Here is a 21,584-nt window from a genome sequence, read left to right as displayed (position 1 = left end):
ATATGCTCACCAAGCACTTCAAACCACTAGGAATGTAATTCATTTTCAGTACATCTATTCCTAGTCCCAACCTGGAGGGTCCTTCAGCTTGCCTTGGCTTCCTACAGTGGCTCCAGGCTTTCCTCCAGGCTTTTACAACTACCTGAAGGGAGGCTCTAGCCACATGAGGGTTGGTCTCTTCTCCCAGGCAATCAGAACAAGAGGACACAGTCTCAAGCTGTGCCAGGGGAAGTTTAGGCTGGATGTTAGGAAGAAGTTCTTCCCAGAAAGAGAGATTGGCCATTGGAATGTGCTGCCCAGGGAGGTGGTGGAGTCACTATCACTGAAGGTGTTTAGGAAGAGACTGGATGGAGTGCTTGGTGCCATGGTTTAGTTGATTAGATGGTGTTAGATGATAGGTTGGACTTGGTGATCTCAAAGGTCTTTTCCAACCTGGTTAACTCTATTCCATTCTACTCCAGGACCCCACAGAGCACTATGGAAACCACACCCTCATTTATGCTTGTTCTCCTGTCAGACCCAAAGTGCCTCACCACCACAGACTTAAAAATACATATATACTCTTCTGCAATTTTAAGATCTCAGATAAACCCAGATAAAGCAAAGCAGACTATCAAAGACACACAGGCTGTTGGGAGTTAAGTAGAATCAGGTGGCACAAGTGGAGATAGCCTGGCGTCAGAGGGGTTTGATGACAACCATCCTGCTCTGCAGCAGCCAGGAGAAGGATGGAGGGAAATGAAGCAGAATAAACTCAGAGTGGCTCTGCAGGAGGAAAGCATCCCCTGCACAAAGCCACAACAGGAGCCCATGAACAGCGACACTGGGCTCTAGCAGAGACCCAGCCATCCTCATGGCCCTTACAGGCTTCCCAGGGGAGCACGACAGCCAGCAAACTCAAGAGAGGTCCTCCCAGTCCAGTGGAGAGCGTGCTATAACAACACATCCTAATGTACACATCTGAACGCACTGAAAGCCACAGGGCTCTACTTCAATGCAACTCTTCAGTATCAGATTTCCATCTTCCTGTAAGTCCATTAAAAAACCCTTGACAAACTCATGACTTGGTCCCTATCAGTGCCAGTAACCTTGCCAAGAAGGCTTTTGGGAGGGGGTGAAACGCTGTGGGCTCCATTTCCATCAGCTTTCAGCTGCAGGCTGTGCAGTACACAAGGTTCTCTGTGGATCAGGAAAGTCTATTTTTCAAAAGCAACAAACCTATGCGATAGTTTAAATGTTGGCTTCTCATTCTGTCTAGGTTCTACCCTGTACATAAAGTGTCTCTGTCACAGACACTTGCAGCCAAGAGAGGACACCTGGCTAGCACCTGGAAGTTATTTTGCAAGGTTGAACTTAAAGTTGTCAAGTGAATTTAAAACAGCCACTAAAAGCAGATGGAGTGGGGCAGGGGAAAAGGAATGGTCGTAGGGCAGACTAAGGTTATCTTAGAGTTAAGGTTTTGGGCTTTAAAACACGAGCAGGGAAGCCATTTGTCTCACTGCTCATGGTTCAAGGCCATTAGCAGGCGGCAGAGCTGCTAAAACACCAGCAGATACTGCTCATACTCCACTTAATCTTATTAATCCTCAACCCTAGAGTTTGTTTGCTTTGAAACCCCACCATGGGAGGTGCCAAAAATGCCAAATCCCTACCATGTGTTAGCTGCCCAGGCTGGGGGCAGACTGCCATGGGTGGATGCCTTGGTGTGCCCTACGTCTGGCTCGGCACCCCAGCTGTCTGAAGGGCCCACTGCAGGCAGCTTGTCAAGCTGCAAGCAAAACCCAACTGGACAAAAGGTGCTTTGGGAACAACCACACTAAGACTGCAAGGCCCAGGAGTAACTGCTGCTGGGGGAATAGTATAAAAATAAAATACACAATTCAAATCTAAGCCAGTCCTCTTCCACTGAATGGATCCTGATGCCCAAAGGAAGCAGCAGCTCTTCCTTCCCTGCTCCCACCCAGGCCTTCAGCATCTTTAATTAGAGATGTGTTTTTACACAATGCCCAAACCAAGTGTGGTGTGCTGACTGCTCTTGCTGCAGCCAGCCTCAGACCTCCAGCAGCTGATGCTCAGAGACTAAGAAAGCTTCTCACACTCCCATGCCTTGTAATAGAATCACAGAAATGTTTCAAGTGCAAAAGACCTTTAAAAAGACCTTTAAGATCAACATATCCAACCACTGTCTTAACTTTTCAGGTGTCCCTGCACCTCCTGGATGCCACCAGCAGCCCACCTCTAGCAGGTGTAACCAGCTCCCCAAACACAGACTGGGTAGGTACATGCTGCCATTCAGGGAGTGCCACCTGCCAGCTCAGGCTGACCACCCTCCCAGCCCCATGACCTACAGCAGTGAACAGTACATCTTCTGAACTGCAACCCAGATCCAACAAAGGTTCCCTGATGTATTAGCTGCATTTGGAGGTGGCAGCTGTGGGTCTCACCAACGTGCATCTCAGGAGCAGGAGGCAGAGCCATTTGATCCGTGCCAGAGCAGCAGCAGTGAACAGAGACAAGACTGCCCCCAGGTCTGAAGGCCCTGTGATGACCCCAGGCAGAAGCTGGAGCTGGGTGTACCTGGCAAGCATCCCTCCAGCCCAGGGAGGAAACAAGAGCTTCCCCTGCCCACACTGCTGGCCAAGCAATGGGAAGGAGCAGGGGTGAGGGTTTGCCAACACATGCACTGGCACAGAAGCAACAAAGCTCTGGCTAAAATACTCCAGGAAATACAGCCACAAGTATCTGCTCTGCAAGACTATCCATAGCTAGCCATGGAAAACACAGAGCATGCGAAGAAGAGAAGCCAAACCCCAGGTATGGTGTCTTAGCTCACCAAGACCACTACTCTGCTCTACCACCAGGTTATCACCACCAACTCCTCAGTGGGTTTTTACCCCTCAACTCCCCTTCAGTCATTTGAAGCATCTCCTACAAAGATCATGGTAATCCCCTCCATGGGACATCAAAGCCCTCTGTGGTGGCAGCAGCAGAAGTCCTCCCTCTGTGGTCTAACCAGATTCCCACCATTCCTGGCACTCCATTTCCCATTCCAATGGCCACCCTTTGGTGCCACAACACCACACAGCCATCCAAGCAGCTGGAAGGCTTCGAGTCCCAGCTCTCCACTTTTCCCACTTCCCACAATGACACCCATGGTGAGAGGCATGGGCTCAGCTTGGCAATGAAAAGCTGTTATTTTGACAAGCCCACCTGGAGCGGCTCACTGGGTCACTAATAGATTGCTCCATCTTAACAACAGCTCTCAACAGAGACTTAGGAGGCTTAGGTTGGCAGCCCAGGCTTTGGGGGAAATTATAAAAGATGCAGATTAGCAGGGAGAGGATTTAGACAACTTTTCCCAACAGCCTTTCATCAAAATTGTAATTCTGATGGTGGGAAAAAAAAGAAGAGAATACTCCTTGGATACAATTCCAGTAGTTGCTTGGAGGAGTTTCATCAAGCCCATGGTGCAGGACTCGGCTGGTGCAAGCAAAAAACCAAGGTTTGTTCTCTGCTGTTTAGAGCTAAGCCTGACAAAAAGATTATTTAAGAGTATCAACAACTGCATTCCCCCCAGCATGCACTTTACCACCTCTCTCTGCTCCAGGCATTGTGCTTGCAGGAGTGCTGGGAGAAGCAGAGGCACCAAAGATGAGTGGTGTCAGACTGCCCGCAGCCTCAGGACCATGTAGTAGGAAGCGACTCTGCATCCTACCACCAAACCATGAGGCTGTGGAGATGCTGGTAGGTGACTTCAGTCCCCCCTCTGCCATACTGCACCCCAGCCACTCAGAAGAGCTCCCAGCAGCTGGCAGATGCAAAGCAGCAGCCTGGGAGACAGCACACAAACCAGGAATCAAGAGCAGGAACAGGCAGGTTTGATAAGAGCCACCATCCTGTTTGCATCAGCGGAAGACCAGCCCCAAAGATGCAAGTCTCTTGTTACCACAGAACGGGTTGGATTGCAAGGGGCCTTAAAGATCATCTAGTTCCAATCCCACTGGGACACCTCCCACTAGACCAGGTTGCTCCAGGTCCTGTCTGACCTGGCCTTAACACTTCTAGAGAGGGGGCATCCACAGCCTCCCTGGGTAACCTGTTCCAATGTTTTACTATCCTTACTATAAAGAATTTCTTCCTAACATCCAGTTTATATCTCCCCTCTTCCAGCTTAAATTCATTCCCCCTCATCCTATCACTACAAACCCTTCTTAAAAGTCCCTCCCCAGCTTTCTTGTAGCCTCCTTCAGGTACTGGAAGGCTGCTAGGTCTCCCCAGAGCCTTCTCTTCTCCAAGCTCCAACAGCCCCAATCCTCCCAGCCTGTCCCCATAGGGGAGGTGCTCCAGCCCTGCCACATTTCAAGCTTCATTTCAGGGCTCCTGCTCTGCTCCCCCTGCATTTAACCAAGCCCATCAGCGAGTCAAGCTCTCAGCAGGACATCCAAGCCAGCCTTCTCCTGAAGGAGCTCAGCTGGAAGACAGCAGCCAGAGATCAAACACAAATCACAGGAGATAAAGAGGAGGCTAGGGAAGCTGTTCTGCCAGGAACATCTTTCTGAGCTGGCAGCTCACTATCTGTCTTTGCTTCCCAGCTGGGGCAGGACCAGGCGCCCAGACTGCAGTAATAAATAACCACGCGGTCAGCACCGCTGCAGGGCACACATGGTCTGCTGCAAGCATGGCAGGTCAAAGTGCTGCTGCTGGGATACAGCCATCCTCATGCCACAGAGAAATGCAGACAGAACACATTTCTGCTAAATATTCCTGTGTAACCCAACCTTCCTGCACTTCCAGCTTTGTACAAAGCCCCCTTATTGCCAGCAGCAGCTCCAAAAAGGAGACACTGGGAATCATCGTTTTCTTACATTAAAATTTGGACATCTACAAACATCAAGAAGGTGAGCTAAGGCTTGGGTTTTGCTACAAAGCTTTCTTTAAGGAGTTAGGAATAGGTACAATCTGAAGGCATCAGACCAGGGCTAAAAAAGCACATGGATGCGACTAATGACCCAACACCATTTAGGACTTGAAGTTGCTGGAGCATTGCATAGAGGTGGTGGAATCACGCCTGCAGCTCACAGCACCCCCCAAATTCTTCGCCTGGCTTTGGGCAAGGCTTCCTTCATGCCTCTCTCCTCCTCCATATGCATCCTTCCTCTACAGCCATGTCCTGCCCCAGCACAACAGCTTTCCAGAGCGGCTTCTCTTCACCCACCCACCCTCCCATATTTAGAATAGAATAAACCAGGTTGGAAGAGACCTTCAAGATCATCGTGTCCAACCCATCATCCAGCGCCACCTAGTCAACTAAACCATGCAACCAAGCACCCCATCAAGTCTCCTCCTAAACACCTTCAAGGATGGTGACTCCACCATCTCCCTGGGCAGCACATTCCAATGGGCAATCACTCTCTCTGTGAAGAACTTCTTCCTAACATCCAGTCTGAACCTCCCCTGGCGCAGCTTGAGACTGTGTCCTCTTGTTCTGCTGCAGGGTACCTGGGAGAAAAGACCAGCCCCAGCCTGTCTACAAAAATTTCTGGGAATCCATCACAGCACCACAAACAAGACCCAGGCAGCTCTTCATAAAAGTTGCAAAACTAGGTAAAAATTAGCCAGCCTGAGTAAAAATTAATGGAGTTTGACTGAGTTCAACAGGAGAGGTGACCCTGTGCTCTGCAGCCACTGAGCTGCTCTAAGTGGGCTATTTCTAGGGCAGCTGCAAAACGTAGTGCTTAATTATATCCTCCATATGGAAAACAAGTGTCTGTGCTACCTGCTGGCCCCATTTCCAGAGGAAAAAAAATATATAGTGGCAGACAGAAAGCATCCTACCATTTGATTTACCAGTTTCAAAAAGCACCTAAACTAATCAAACACCTGCTCCTTTTACATTTGCTGAAGGTATCTCCAAGCCACAAAGCAAACACAAATAACACTTAGGAAAAAGAATAAGACACCAAACCACAGGCATCTGGGGGGGGGGGAGGGGGGGAATCATCTGCTAAACCCAGAAATGAATACACAGTGCAAGTACAAAGCTCAAACATTTGAATGAAATCATAGCTTCTATTAAATATATGCAGAAGAAAGATTAAATCCCATTGCTTGGCTTAGATCTCATGAATAGTTTAAGGTCTAACCACTCCTGCATTGTTTCATTTAGCATGAAAGTAGTGGAGGAGCCGACCTGATTTACAGAAAAAGCCTGCAAAAAATAACACCACCACCACCACCACCTCCCAAAACAGCCTGTTCTAGCTCCTGGGTTTTGGGTGAGGGTTGGTGGTTTTTTTGGATGGTTCTGGGAATAAAAATCCCTGCACCCGCGACGTTAAAAAGCCTCCTCAAATTTACCAGAACCTCCCCAAAGCATCCAGCAGCCCAAGTGATACATTTTTAATTGAAGATTTTCTTGCCAATTTTTCTCTATGACTTTGTCCTTAAATCATTTCTGTGCAAGCCCAAGCAACGCCTGGAGAAAAAAAACTTAATGATTTAGCAGCTCAGGCTATGCTTACACTCACCGACCACATTTTTAGGCAGATCTCCTGATGTAGAGAGAGAGCTCCACCGATCAGGATTGACCCCCACTGTGCCTGTGGGATAGGGTCAATGACACACACAGTCCTTGAGGACAAAACCCAACGTTGCATTTCAAACACTGACAGCCCATAGGTCCCAGATAAGGGGCTGAAGGTCAGCAAGGCTCTGAGTTCGCTTCCCACCGGAGAGGACTTTCACTGCTCACCCTTAAGCAGAAGAGGGAAGGCCAGTATCTTGGGAGAGCAAAAGGTTGAAATTTAGACTAGTGTCCCTTTGCCCCCATTTGAGCCTGAAGCTCATACAGATATTCAAGCAGACAACAGGATCACCAAGCACCGACCATGAGGAAAAAGCCAGCTCCAGCTGAAGTAAGCAGGGGGTAACCATGCAAGCTTCCAGACCAAGCAGAACAAGGAGCAAAAGCAACAGAGGAGCCAAGGGAAAACCACTGAATCACAGAATGCTTTGGGTTGGAAGGAACCTTTAAAGGCTGTCTAGTCCAACCTTCAAAAGGACCAACACCTTTGTTTTATCTCTCTCTTAAATTATGATCAACACAAGATGGGGTTCAACACCCAGACCTCATCCCTACTCCCCATTAGCGACAAAGCAGCAGATGATGTGCAGCAGAGCGGCATCAACTCAGATCACAACATCCTTAATGCAAGTCAAGGTGTGCCCAGTGACACAAGGGGCCCCAGCCAGAGCACTTTCCTCTGTCCCCTGTCCCAAGGGGACATGCTGTCTCACCATATGGGCTTGCATGAAGATCACCTTCACCAAGGACGATAGAGTGGAGAACAGCAGAGCCCAAGCAGGCTGAGTCTCCTGGAAAAGCTGACTTGGCCAACAAAGCCACTGATAAAAGCAGAGACCCGGTGGGGCGGGGAGAACTGGGGAAAGGGCTACTTGAAAGATTTAAGAAGGGTGGAGAGAGGAAATACAAGACCTTTTTTTTCCTCCAGATAATACATTTACAGGAGGATCCAGCCCTCTCCTGGACTCAGGGAGTGTCACAAATGGTGGTGACAGCCAAAAAGAGCCTTTTTTTTTTTTTTGGTGTGGGTTTTGGTTTGGTGGAGCTTTTCTTTTTCCATCTAATGACAGTCCAGCCTCTAATCACACAGTACTGCATCTTCCCTCAAACCTGCCACACTGTCCCTCACCACAGCCTCAGCCCAGCAGCCTTCTGCAGAAAGCCATGTCCACATATGATGCAGAAAGCCAAACCCAGACCAGAGGCAGCAGACATTGACTGAGATACCATTACTTCAGCGCTGCTATTTTGTGCTGTTGGTCCTGTTCAAACACAACCATCCATCTTTGGAAGTTTTTCAGGATCTCTTCCCTCTTTTCCCTGCCCTGCTGGCAGCCAGGGTTATGAAACCATCGCTCAAGCTTCAAAGCCAGGCAGAACACTTTTATTTTTGGCAGTCCGAAAGCAGAGTCCAACCAGCATGCTGCCGGCACGTAAAATTCAGGCTTAGAGGAATGCTTCAGGCTCCAGAACAGGAGAAAGGAGTCTGAATAAGAGCCAAATGCTTTACAGAGGTCACAAAGCAAATATGGTGAGGTCTTCCCATCTTCAACCCTCTACCTCCTTCCTGTCCCCAGCTCAAGCTGTGCCACATATGTCTGCTCATCGGCAGCTATTTTTGCAGGGCAGCGAGCTCTGCAGAGCAGTGATTTGCCCTGGCAAAAATTAAAGTCAGTGAAAACTGGGGGGGGGGGAAAAACCAAACATCCAAGTTACCAATTGTCCATGCTTGCATCAGCCAGCAAAGCTGTAATTTGTTGGTTTTCCCACTGCTTTCTGGTCCTCTGAAATCCTGAACTCTTCAGTTATGGAAGCAAAAAACAACAACGCTAAATACTAGGTTATGCACGGCAGCACAGCCAGACATCACTCTGACCTCTGCCACCTACAAACATTTTGCCCTTTTTAAACTTTTCTCAGCATTTTAGACCTGGGCTTTGGCTGACCAGCAAGGAGTCCATTTCCCAGAGCAGTTTCCCCCTGGGAAGGGAGCACACCCAGCTGCCCACCCACCAGGGCAGAGGCTGTCAATTCCCCTGCCAGGATGCACTGCTGCAATCCTTAGAAGCAAGCGCTGGTTCCCAGGTCTGCCCAGTCTGCATCACACACACACACACCAGTCAAGGTGTCCCCTAAGGCCGTTGTGCCACTGGGAGGGATGAGAGGGCAGATTCAGGCTGCCAGGCACGGCCAACCCCCACACCAACAATATGGGGTACCCTCAGCTCCTGCAAGGGGTACCTGAGGTCTCAGTCCAAACATGATGCTCATTCAGGCTGGTTCAGATTCAGTTTTTAGACTCCAATAAAGTAGAAGTTGTGGTTTTCTAACTCCTCTGGAGAGAAGTCTTTCCACAGAAGTAACAGGAGAAAAAAGGGGGAAGAGAGGGAGAAATCACCTACTTCACCCCCTGCTCCACAGTCAAAATCAGCTCCACATACCCCAGATGCTATTGGGAGTATTTTCATCTCTGGATCCCACAGTAACCAACAGCTTTATCCTTGGGGCTCCAAGCACAGTTACACCAGGATATCAGAGCAGTGCAAACCACCCAGTCAGGAGAAAAATTCTCGACATGTGGCCTAAAATTATTTATCTTCAGGAAATCCTTTTGGCTCCTGTTCTTGTTGGGCTGGGTAATGTAGCTGCAGAGCAGCTCCAGCAAAGCACACACTGCCCAGAGCTAACCAAGCAACACCAGCAGCACACGGTCAGCACCAGGAGGGAAATCTGCTTATCCGCAGGGACACAGAGATTAGGTCTGAGCTGGCCCTAGGATGCTGGGCTTGGTGCTCAAGTGGTTTTGGTGTGGTCCATCCCAGCACTGCCAGCTGCAGAAGTGAGCCCACCCTGCCAGCATCCTGGGAGATGACTCACATCCACCCCATCCGCCACTTTTCCTAGACAGGCACCGGGATAAGGGCGTTCCTGCTCTCACAGTTAGCAAGACAAGTGCCTTCTCCCAAGGTTTCCTCTCTGCACATCTGATCTTCCCACTCTGCACTTACTGGAATGGTACTTATCAAGTGGAAAGTCCCACTTCCATCCATTCAGCTTCACTGGAAGAAAGCAGCTCTTGGAAATGACATACTGCACCACAGCCCTCTGGGCATGGCAGCTCATTTTACTGCCTCCCTCCCTGAGCAAACAACAGGTGAGCTGGTTAGGAAGGGGAAGAGAGGCATAAGTCAAAAAAACCAAAACCAACCAACCAAAACACCCCAACACAAACAAAACCACCTCAAAAAACTCTCACCCCCCCCCCCCCCAACTAAAAACAAGCAAGCAAACAAACAACCCCCCCAAGATAATATAAACCTTTAACAACCCTGTGAACAAAACTGGCAGGCAAGGCACCATCCTACAAACCTCAATAATAACAATACATCAATATTGCCTTCTAAGCTTGGCTTTGTGGCCCCTGGAAGAGTGAGGCTGCTGGCAAGTGGGTGCCCCCAGTGCAGTCTGACACCCCCCACCCCAGTTCCAAGCGGTGCCCAAGATCTCCTATCACCCCTTGTTCCTACAGGCAGCAGTCACCTGGCTTTGTGAGAACACCAAGGAGGAATTACACAGAAACCATAATAAAAGATGGCAGAGCTGCTCACAAAGGGGATTTTTTTTTTCCCCTTCCTACATTTAATTTCCCAGCAGTGAGATTTTTTTTCTTCCCCTCTTAAGCCACTTGAGACCCAGGCAACGAAGCACAGTGTCACAGCAGCCTAGCAGCACTTAATTTTTATTACTGCTGAAAAGCTCTTGGATTGCAATACCAAAGAAAGGCTTCAAGTTGTCTAGTCTTGCTTGTTGCACATCTTACTCAGCTCTTCTAGTTCCCTTACTGCACAAAACAAAAATAAGAGGCTCCCTGTTTTGCAAACCAGTGCGGTCACCACGATATTGCAACCAAAATTACAGCTATGAAGTGAACATTGCCTCTGCTTCCCACCTCAAGAGTCTTGTAAAAGTCTTGCTAAGGAGCACAGCTTACTTTAAGATAAGGCCAGACAAAAAAGGCTGCCCGCTGCCCCTTTGAAAACACACAGCTAGAAATTACCAAGCCCTCAGCACACATCCAGTGAGAGCAAGGCTGGGGCCAGAGCAAGGGTCCTTCCATCTACAGATCCTGCACAATTCGGCTGAACTCACTGAGCAAAAAGCCCTCAGCAAAGCATTACTCATCCAAGCCCAGGAAGGAGGTTAACAGGAATCTTGTTCAAGTTGTTCACACAAACAAGGCCGATTTGCTGACAGAATCCCCAGCCACCACAGCTCACCCCTCCTTTCTGCTGCAGAAGGGAAACAAAAAGCCCTTTACAAACAGCCAGATCAAAAATAAGTGCATTAAGCTTTCATTAAGGAGAGCAGGATGACAAACACTATCAGTTACAGCTGGATGTCAAGAGCAGGCACGCTTTTAACCTAAACTGGCTTCAACTGGAATTCTATCTCCCCCCACCCCCCGAAAAAAAAAAACACCTCAAGTTTTGGTGAGGAAAGAAGCAACTGAAGTCAGCAAGATGCAACAAGTGCCCAAAAGCAAGTCCTATCCCCTCCCTGAGCTGTCACTACAACATCTGGGCCAGTTTGGATGGACAGGGGTTCTTGCTAACAAGGAAATTGGGGCTTTGCCTGGCTTTGAGAGCCCTGATCATTTCTGGGGCTGTGGGCACAGGCTGATTTAAACTGGCCTTTAAACTGGATCAGAATTGTTGGTGCTGAAGCTGGAGAAAAGGAGGCTGAGGGGAGACCATCTGGATCTCTACAACTCCCTGAAAGGAGGTTGGAGCCAGGTGGGGGTTGGTTTCTTCTCCCAAGGAACAAGTGACAAGGACAAGAGGAAACACCAGGGGAGATTTAGGTTGGACATGAGGAACAACTTCTTCCCCCAAAGAGTTGTCAAGGCCTAGCCTAGACTGCCCAGGGCAGCGGTGGAGTCCCCATCTCTGGAGGGGTTTCAAAGCCGTGTAGATATGGTGCTGAGGGACATGGTTTAGTGGTGACCTGGCAGTGCTGGCTTAACGACTGGACTTGATGATCTGAGAGGTGTCTTCCAATCTACACCACTCTGATTCAAAGTGAGATGGCCATACCGTGTGGAAGGGTCTGCCTAAGGAGCTAAAAAAAGAAAAGGATTTTTACACAGCATTGGTTTTAAGCAGCATCAGTGAGCACCCCTACAAAAGCATCAAAACCAAGGGAGAGGAGAGAAAGCACACCCCAGGACTGCTGCCCTTCCACCAGCAAGCCTCTTGGTGGGACAATCAGCTTCTCTCCCCACCCAGCCAGACTGTCCTACCTGCATATCCAAATGCACTTTGAGGCCATCACAGTAGTACCTTGTGCCAGTCACTGGCTGGTAGCTCCCTGGATTTTGGCAAAGCCTGAGAAAGCTTCTAAGCAAAACTAAATATATCCTTTTTTAATGCACCTATATATATATTGCTGTTATGCATAATTAATGTGTACATATTGCACACATGCATATTTAATGCACATACATATTTAAGTTGCTACAGCCTCCGGGCAGAAGAGGCTTTTCCTGACCCAGCAGGCAGGTGAGGGCAGGGGCTGTAGGAGATCATCTAAAACAGGAAAGTTTCAGAGTTTCCCTAGGCTACAAGTTAGTAAACTATGCTTAAAACAGCCTCCCATTTAGTCCAGCATACAGGCAGTACTGGTACCACTCTGGTGCCATGGAAGGGTGGTGGCAAGTCGACACACAGCTCCATGCTTCAGTCTTGGAGTTGAGTTTAAGACAAAAAGCAAAATTCTAGCTGCCCAAATCAAACTTAACCAATTCAGGCAGATGCTAGTGAGCAACTCACTGGCTGGATGTTGGGTAACCCTAAATAATTCAGCAGCCTGCAGTGCAATGGTTATGCTGGGAGCAGCCAGACCTGCTTTGTCCTTGTGAAGTCAGCTCTGTGGAAAGTGGGGAGAGAGTCAGAGAGAGCAAAGTTACAGGAGGAAGATTATTACAGAATAATTAAAGTGAAAATTAAAAGAAATAAGAAAAAAAACCCACCCAAACAACAGAAATGGCCTACAATCATCAGCAACAAGAGCAGCAGTGTCCTTATTACCCATTTCTAATGAGCAGGACACACTTTGTGACTGGCAGGCTGTCCCTTGAGGCAAGACGTGGTCTGAGCACAGCACACCCCACCACCGTGTCCTTCACACAGCACCGGCTGCCAGCAGCCACCCAGCAGTCTGAGGCTTCTCAGCAGCACTGCTCAATCAACAGCAGGCAGCAGATCGCCACAGCATGGCACCTGAAGCTGCAGGGATCAGCCTGGTACCCCAAGCTGCTGGGGGATCAAGTCCTGCCTCCAGCCTGGCATCTGCATGGTTCCCACAAGTTAGAGAGAAAGCTGCAAATCTCCAGGTGAATAAGGGAACAGTGAAACAGACCAAACCTCAATACTGCTTGGTGTTATGATAGGGAAGAACAAGAAGACACTACTTGCAAGAGATGAAGAAGCCAGTGGCGTCAGAGGCAGCAGGACATGAGAGCAGGGTTCTCCAGCTCCTGTGCAGTTTAGACAACACCTGCAAAGCTCAAAGCCCAGGTCTGAGTGCTGGGGAGAGAACAGGCAGGTGAAGTCCACAACATACTGCATACACCACTGGCAAAACCTGCTCAGCAAAAAACCAACCCAACCTTCCCAACACCAGACCTCAGCAAACAGATATTTCTGAGATGAGCCATGAGAGGCAGATTGAAAAAACAACAATCAACCCATAAACTGGAAGTAAAACATTTTCTGAGATCACCTTGGGATAGCCTATCTAGGGCAAGAGCTCCCCACCTTAATCCAACCTGCTCCCCATGGCAGAGCTTAGTAGGGGGGACCTGGGGGCACTTTTGGGCAGAATGCCACCAAAGTGACCAGCTGAGCAGGAAAACCTCTGCCCTGCCTGCTTCCTACACACAACTAAATACAGGAAACTCCCTCAAAAAATCCCCTGAGCAAACATTTTCAGGGCAAGGCAAACGGGTTAGCAGAGCACTCAGTCATCCCATGTTCAAGCTGCTTGGAAAACTCAGCCTTCCCAGACACCCAGGAAGCAGCTCAGTGACTCCCTTGCCACCATGGAGATCCTCCAGCAGGGAGGTCTCAGTTGCAGGTATCCCAAGGGGCGTCATAGAATCAATAAAGTTGAAAGAGACCTCAAAGATCATCAAGTCCAACCTGTTACCAAACACCTCATGACTACTAAACCATGGCCCCAAGTGCCACATCCAATCCCCTCTTGAACACCTCCAGGGATGGGGACTCCACCATCCCCCTAGGCAGCACATTCCAATGCCTAACAACTCTCTCTGGGAAGAACTTTCTCCTCACCTCCAGTCTAAACTTCCCCTGGCACAGCTTGAGACTGTGTCCTCTTGTTCTGGTGCTGATTGCTTGGGAGAAGAGACCAACCCTCTCCTGGCTACAACCTCCCTTCAGGTAGTTGTAGACAGCCTCCCACTTGCCCACCCCACATTTTCTCAGCAAGGACAGCAGGTCAAGGTCCCCCCAAGAGGAGTCCCACACCTTGAAGAACTGGCAGCCAAAGGCTGTTTTTCTGATGCAGTTAAGATACAAGCATGGGTACTGCAGGAGGCAGATGCTCACAGGGACACAACCTGCCTTGCTAGAAACATGGTCACTGGCTGAACAAGAGCCAGTTTTGGTGTGAAGTAATGTTCTCCACCAGCTCTGCTTTTAACTAGCAGTTAAAAAACCCCAACAATCTCCCCTAGAGATGAGACAGAGAAATTCATAGGATGATTTGAGTTGCAAGGCACCTTAAAGATTACCTACTTCCACTAGATCAGGACACCTCCCACTAGATCAGGTTGTTCAAGACACTGTCCAACCTGGCCTTAAACACCTCCAGGGAGGGGATATCCACAACCTTCCTGTTCCAGCATCTCACTACCCTCACTGTAAAGAATTTTTCTAACATCTAGTCTAAATCTACCCACATCATCAACGGTCACAGCCAGAAAACAGCAGTTTTAACGGGAAAGGAAGTGCAGAAACCAAAGGTAACAGGATGAAATTAAAGGCAAGGCTGAAAAGCCTGCTATTAATAGACAGCTTGTTTGCTTTTACAATTTTTATTGTTAACAGCAGATCACCATGCCTTCAGCTGCAACTCAGGTCTGCTCAGCTCCTAACCTTCCCCCACACAGCCCAGACAATCATCATTCTTTGGAGCAAAATACCAACTTGCAGACAAAAATGGGTTTGAGTTAAGAATAAAACACAGCCTCCAAACTTGTTGCACTCCACAGAGAAGTTTCTGCCTGCCACAGGTTTAAATGGCAGCATCATTTATCATTAGTGTTTGACCAGTGCTTCCCAATCCCTCCTTACAGCCATTTTTGACTTCTCCAACCTTACACTGCATGCATGAACATTTCCATGCAGCTACTTGGCCAAGTTTTGTTTGATTTTTATTTCTTGTTAGCCAAATGGTTGAGCTGTTCCTGGGAGTAAGGCTACAGTTAGGAGGCTGCTTTGAAACGGTAAACAGTTAAAGGAACTCGAGAAACTCCTGTGTCCCCATTTTCCAGGGTAGGGGCACCACTCCAGCCTTTAGGTTCTCTTTTAAGCTGGTTTTATTCTGCTGTGGAAGGTCTCATTGCTTTTCTAAGTCCTCCAGCCTTCAGGCTCTCTTTTAAGCTCCTTTTTACTGATGCCTTGTGGAAAGAAGGATCTTATCCCCCTTGGGAATGTGCTGCCCAGGGAGGTGGTGGAGTTGCCATCCCTGGAGATCTTTGAGACAAGCCTGGATGGGGCACTTGGTGCCATGGTCTGGTTGATTGGATAGGGCTGGGTGATAGGTTGGACTGGATGATCTTGGAGGTCTCTTCCAACCTGATTGATTCTATGATTCTAGAGTCTGCAGCCCTCAGGACGTGTCTTTTGCAGCTCCAGGTTCCCAATTTCAGCCTCTGTTGTCTTCTCTGTGGTCAGTCATGGGCTGCCCCGTGGCTGCTACAGGGGAACTGGCCCTGAGGACACGGAACTCTGCTCTCCCATTCAGTTACAAAATAAAGTCCAGCAACACTCATGAAAAATTCCAACCACTCCATTAAAATCCACACTCTCTTGAAGTGTGGGATTTCTCCAAGCAGAACTGCCACAGCTCCACTCATTGCTGCATGCAGGTTTCTGTCATGTTTAATGAAAGCAAAAATGCTTCCAGCAGAAGCTGGCAGTCAGGTGCAAGGTATTTGACACGCAACCTCACTCTCCGGGTGTGAACGTGGCTGGACTGAGGGGGAGGGGGGGGAAAATGTGCAATTCTCAAGGCTTCTAACTCCTACCTATGCTCTTCTTTATTAGAATAGAAACTGCAATCACACACTGTAATGTTTGGTTCACACTCGCCGAAAAAAGACAGAAAAGCAAGCGGGAAGGCAAGGCGCAGATGTGCTCCGCGTCCCAAAATAGACTTCATTACACATTTGCTGCAACAGCTAAAGACGGGAGCGTAAATCAGCATCCCTCACTCCAGACTCAGACATCTCCCACAAGGCATACTCCAGATTTCCCCCACCAGGAGCTGGGCAGGGTTCAAGCGGCTGGCAGCAGTAATGGGCAGCTCCCAGGCACCCCAGAGACAATTCCCACCAACCTCTGCCCCTCCTTGCCTACTCCCCATTGCCAATGGGGAATTTATTTCCCCTCTAAAAAGTGACTCTGGGCCATTTCTCTTTTTCTGCCATGTGAACAGGTCTCAATAGGGGTACTTTCCTGCAGTGTGCTAAGTAGGACCTGCCCCACAGTGCTCAGCATCACCATCTGCCCTGCTCCTTCTGAGGCTTGAATCACTTCCCCAAGCTCCCACACATGCTCTTGAGTCAATACATGCCTTCTCTGAGGCCTTCCTCCTGCCTCTGTTTCTCCCCAGGCAGGGCTCTGGGGGACAAAAGGGGGCAAATCACCACGTGCCAGTCCTACTGATGCCTCTGCCTGTGGTGGGGCAGCCAGACCCAAGCTTCCTTCCATTGACAGCACCAGCCTTCCCCTGCAGTGTGTGGGGCTGGAGGGCACTTAAGTGAGATGACCTTAACGAAATCAGAAAAAAAATCTAAGGGGGCTTTGAAAAACTAAAGCAGAGCCCAAATGGAGCCCTGAATCTCACACCAGGCACTGCTTTGTGTGCAGGTGAGCCCCCACCCACAGAGCCAGGATCAGTCCCCCCCCACTGCTTTGGGAAGAGTAAGGATTTAATAAGGAAACTTGTGATACTTGCAAGCACTTCAGTGAGAGAAACCCTTCCCTGCTGTTTCCAGAACATCAGCAGCACAGCAGGCACAGCCAAGGGATGCAAAGCAAGAGGTGAAGCAGTGCCTGGGGAGCTGGCTGGGGCAGCCCCCCACAGAGGTGACAAGCTACATGTGACATTAAAGCTTTGCTTCAAGTGCCTGTCCCGCTGCAACCCTGCCTGGTAGTTTGCATGCCTTTAAAAAAACAAAAAACCAAACCAAAAACAAATAGAAGTGAGCCTCAAATAGAAAAGCTCCGTGAGAAAGCAGCAGCACCACCATGTAAATTCAGAGCAGCAGCTGGTTTAGGGCTGCACAAGACAAAAACCTTCTCTTTCCTTAACCTCCCCCAGCACTGTGAAGCGGGTAAGCCCAAGGTGTTCCAGCATGGACACAAAAGGCCAAATCCTGGGGAGAGAGTGGATGGCAAAGGGGCTACCCCCATTGCTGGCAGCCAGGCAGTAGAGAGATGCAACCCCCAGGAGAAGACCAGCAAAGGAACAGCAGCAGCAGTCCACAAGGCAAAGGCACCAAGTCGTAACACAGGGCCAGCTCAGCGACAAGCACTGCACACTCATCTAAGAGGCATCTTCTTTCTTCCAACATCAAGCAATGTTCTTGAAAGCCTGCAGCTCAGGATCAGCCCAGGACTCACTGAACACTGGGGATTTACCAGGGCACAGGCTGCAAAGAGGATCAGGCCCCAAAGCATTTAATTAAAAGTGAGTAACACAACTAAGGTCCTGTTAGACATGGCACAAACACAGAGACTTTCACTTCCAGTTACAGATTGATTGTTATTTTGTTACTTATCCTGGGCTCTCAACAAGAAAAATGCCAGAGCAAGGACCCCTACAAAGCCAAGAGACCCAGGTGGGAATGTCATCACAAGCAAGAAGTGGGCACCCTGAGAGGAAGGAGTGCTCCTCAGGGTGCTTCCCCACCTCAGCCTTTCTGCACCATTAGCAGGGCAACACCTCCTGGGGCTTGCTCCCAGGATGGCCTTAAATAAAAGCAAATAAGGGGGAAAACAACTGAAAACAGCAACTTCTCTTTCTGTATTTCTCCATTCCTACACCAGCCTGGATCAGCAGTGGCTCAGCAGCATCAGCAGAAATTGGGGTGCAGCTGTGGCCTGGAGGAACAGCTGTCACCATGCTTTGGAGGAACCTAGGAAAAGTAATTCTGGGGGGAAAATGCACATTACGTCTGATGCACAACACAAGGAGAAGTGCTTCCCAGGTGTCTGCAAGCAAGTCTGGAAGTGAGCAGCACCTGCTTCATTCCTGCAAGAAGCCCAGCACGAGGAGACAGACCCAAACCCTCCCCTGATCACTGACACACTTCCCTGCTCTATTCCCGCATCCTCCCCGCAACAGCTGTACAAGCAGCATCCAGACTAAAAATAAAGTCTCCAGTACCAGAATCTATTTCCAAGAGAGAATTAAAGTTATATTTCAAATTGGCAGTATCTCCTGAAACTGGATTAACTATGGCAATCCAATCTTGCCTCCCCACAGCAATCCCAGCTCCCCTTCTTTTGGCAGGGGTGATTTCAGGGGTGTAAGCTGAAGCTCAAAATCCTGTTTTGTTTTTACTGCAGAGCGTTGGTCTGCACCCCAGAGCAGCAAAGCAGACCCACACGCATCACCCTGTTCTTCTTAGCATTCTGTTTTGTACTCTATCCAGGATAAAAGTTTATAGAAGGGAGAAACAGAGCCACGCAGTCATGTTGATAGGGCAAGGCACACTCACTGTGCATAAGCTGTGAAATACATCTATAAACAGGATTCTTAGTATCTGCTGGTATCTGTGAGCCTCTGGCAGAGGCCACACAGTGGAGAGGTGACAACATTTGTCTGAGCTGCCCTATGGGACCTTAATGTGTCAGATAATCCACAGCCTTTAATGACTGCAGTGAATTTTCTGCAATGCCATTGCCACAAGACAAGCCCCATGCCGTTCCTATGGGACCAAAGGCAGGGTGGTATATTGGGAATAGAATCATAGAATCAGTCAGGGTTGGAAGGGACCACAAGGATCATCTAGTTCCAACCCCCCTGCCATGGGCAGGGACCGCTCACATTAGATCAGGCTGGCCAGAGTCTCATCCAGCCTGGTCTTAAACACCTCCAGGGATGGGGCCTCAACCACCTCCCTGGACACCCCATTCCAGGGCTTCACCCCTCTCACAGTGAAGAAATACTTTCATGGAGATTTGCATGGGCTGTCCTCTCCTCCCATGGAGCAGGAGTGAGGACTGACCCAAACCTCCTGGGAGACCCCCAGAGCTGGAGACAGGATAGAGATGCAGCAACACAGTGGGTGCTCCCATCTGCCAGTGCTTGGGGACTCACACCACCTGCACCAGCTCGGTAGCAAGCAGCTCATTGCTCCTCAAACACCGCTTACAAAGCCAGTAGGTGGAAAAATATCTAAACCCCCTCAGCAATACTGCGGATGCCCTGGGCCTTGAGCTAAGTTGTTCCTCTAACCAGAAAACTACCTCTAACCTTCCAAACATGCTGCAGCAGTTCAGCCTAAAAAAGGCAGACAGAAACAGGCACAAATGGGAACACAGGAGGCTTGACACAAACATAAGGAATATACTCTTCACTTTGAGGTGGCCGAGCACCAGAACAGGCTGCCCGGAGAGACTGGGGAGTCTCCCTCTCTGGAGGCATTCCAAATTCACCTGAACGTATCCCTGAATGGTTAACTCTAGATGACCCTGTTCTAGCAGTGAGGTTGGATTAGATGATCTTCAGAGGTCCCATCCAACCGCCACCATTCTGTGAAATACCTGGGCTCAGTGCTCAGGATTGTTTCTTTTCATTCTGGTGAACATCACACCCCAGCAAGAGGGCACATCCCCTCCCCATGCAGGGGGACTGTGAGGGGAGGCAGAAAGCTGGTGAGGGACCACCAGCACCAGGAGGATGCTGGAGCCAGAGCCCAGATAGGCACCTCTGTGGGTCCCCGCTCACAGAAGGCAGCCATTTGAGGACACTTGTAACTGAACACAGGATTGATGCTTCGTGCCCCAGATGCCTCCTGACACAACTTATAGAAAGCCTCCAGCAAGGGCAGGGTAGGAAGCACAGAGCACAAGGCAGAGCTAAATTCCAAGTCATCAAAGTCATAAACTCAATGCACTGAGACTAGATTTGATAAATTTTCCCTGGGGCTGCAAAACAATGGTTACAGTAGGTGTGTACTCTACAGGCATAACCTAAAGCCTGCAACAGCAATACAACCTATAAATGAGAAAATTAACCATTTTCTTTCCCCTTAGAACTGCTGCAGAGCTACCTCCAGACCTAAAAAGGTGGTTTAGGAGTCCCTCGTGCTGGACGCCTGAAGATCCACCACAAAGAGATCGCTCAAAACCAGGGGTGAACGTGAAAAATACATCTCCCAGCACAGGGCAGCAGAAGGCAGAACCTAGTAACTGGGAGGTAAGTGGGTGCCAAGAGGTGCACGGTGCCTCGGGAAGCAGCTGCTGAGCCTCCGAGGGTCTAAGTGCTGTACCCACAGCATCTGCCTGCTGCTCCAACTCCAGGAACTTTGTTACCTACGCACTGCGCAAGAAACGGCTCTGCTAAACAAACAGGAGCTCCCGAAAGGGTGTTAAAACGCTGCTTTTTACCACGAACTTGCCGGGGCAGAGGAAAAAAATCGTAATTCCAGAGTTCAGGCCAAGCAATGAGGTCACAGTGAAATCTCCCAAGTAGCTTATGTGGCAGGGTTTCGAAGGGTTTCGAACGTGTTTGGGGAGACGAAGCGGGTGGAGAAGCGGCGGGGCAGCAGCACGCTGAGCGCTGCCCTGCATCTCGCCCGGCCTAGACCCAGGCGATGTTGGGTGCACGCTGCCAGGGGCTGGGAAGTGCCCTCCTCTAGGTCTGGGGGGTTGCTGGGTTTGGGGGCTTCTAGGAGGAGGGCAGGTTAAAAAAAAAAAAAAAAACAAAAACAAACACATAAAACAAAAAAAAAAACAACAAAAAAAAGAAAAAAAAAAAAAAGAGAGAGAGAGAAAGAAAAACCGAGAAAGGTTTGGGCTCTCGCAGCAAAAGCAACTTGTGGCGAAGAGCCGCAGCGCGGGCAGGGCCCTACCCGGGAGGTTTCGCAAGGGAAGGAGCTGCAGCTGCAGCTCTGGCGGGAGCGGCCCGGGAGCACCGCGTTCGCCCACCCGCCTCGCGCGAAACCCAGCCCGATACGAGGCAATTAGCAATCACATTAATGGACTTTTCCCCGTACCCACCCGCGCCCCGACCCTGCACTCACCAGGCGACTGAGGCTGCGGCGGAGCATCGCGGAGGCGGCGGCGCCCGGCCCGGCCCCGCATCGCCCGGCTCGGCTCCTAGGCTGCCCGCGGGCCGCGCCGCCGGCCGCGCACCATGCCCGCCGCGGGGCCCGGCACGGCACGGCCGCGCTCCGCTCGGCTGGCGGCACCTCCCCCGCGCCCCCGCTTTTGTCCCGCCGCCCGGCAGACGGGAACCGCCCGCCCCGGAGCAGCCTGGGAGCTGTAGTGCGGCTCCGGGGACAGCCCACCGCGGCCGCCTGCCGAGGCGTGGTGGGTCGGGAAAGAGGTGGAGGGGTGGCCCCGGGGACAAGCTCTGTGGGTCGGGAGCGCTCGATGGTCTGCGACTGGCCCGGTGCGTGGCCTGAACGTGACTGAGCTGATGGAGGGAAAGGGCTGCAGCCTCTAGAGTCTGGATAGGACAC

At 50.0% G+C, this 21,584-nt stretch overlaps 1 protein-coding gene across 6 annotated transcripts in view; it reads right to left on the bottom strand.

Annotated features, from left to right (window-relative positions):
* Positions 1-21,281, bottom strand: part of ATP11C (ATPase phospholipid transporting 11C) — a 64,716-nt gene extending 43,435 nt beyond the window's left edge. For 5 of the 6 annotated variants that reach the window (XM_054169324.1, XM_054169328.1, XM_054169327.1 and 2 more), the window contains exon 1: positions 21,144-21,281. In XM_054169324.1, the coding sequence (XP_054025299.1) occupies positions 21,144-21,170 (27 nt within the window). In that variant the 5' untranslated portion in view covers positions 21,171-21,281. Of the gene's footprint in view, positions 1-6,527; positions 6,575-21,143 lie in introns of those variants that run through there. The other variant, XM_054169325.1, reaches the window with a different exon arrangement.
* Between the last annotated feature and the right edge of the window lie 303 nt (positions 21,282-21,584).

This window comes from Dryobates pubescens, chromosome 18, assembly GCF_014839835.1.
Source record: "Dryobates pubescens isolate bDryPub1 chromosome 18, bDryPub1.pri, whole genome shotgun sequence".
NCBI lineage: Eukaryota > Metazoa > Chordata > Aves > Piciformes > Picidae > Dryobates > Dryobates pubescens.
The sequence above is the reverse complement of the archived record's forward strand: the minus strand, read 5'-3'. Positions and strand labels throughout refer to the sequence as shown.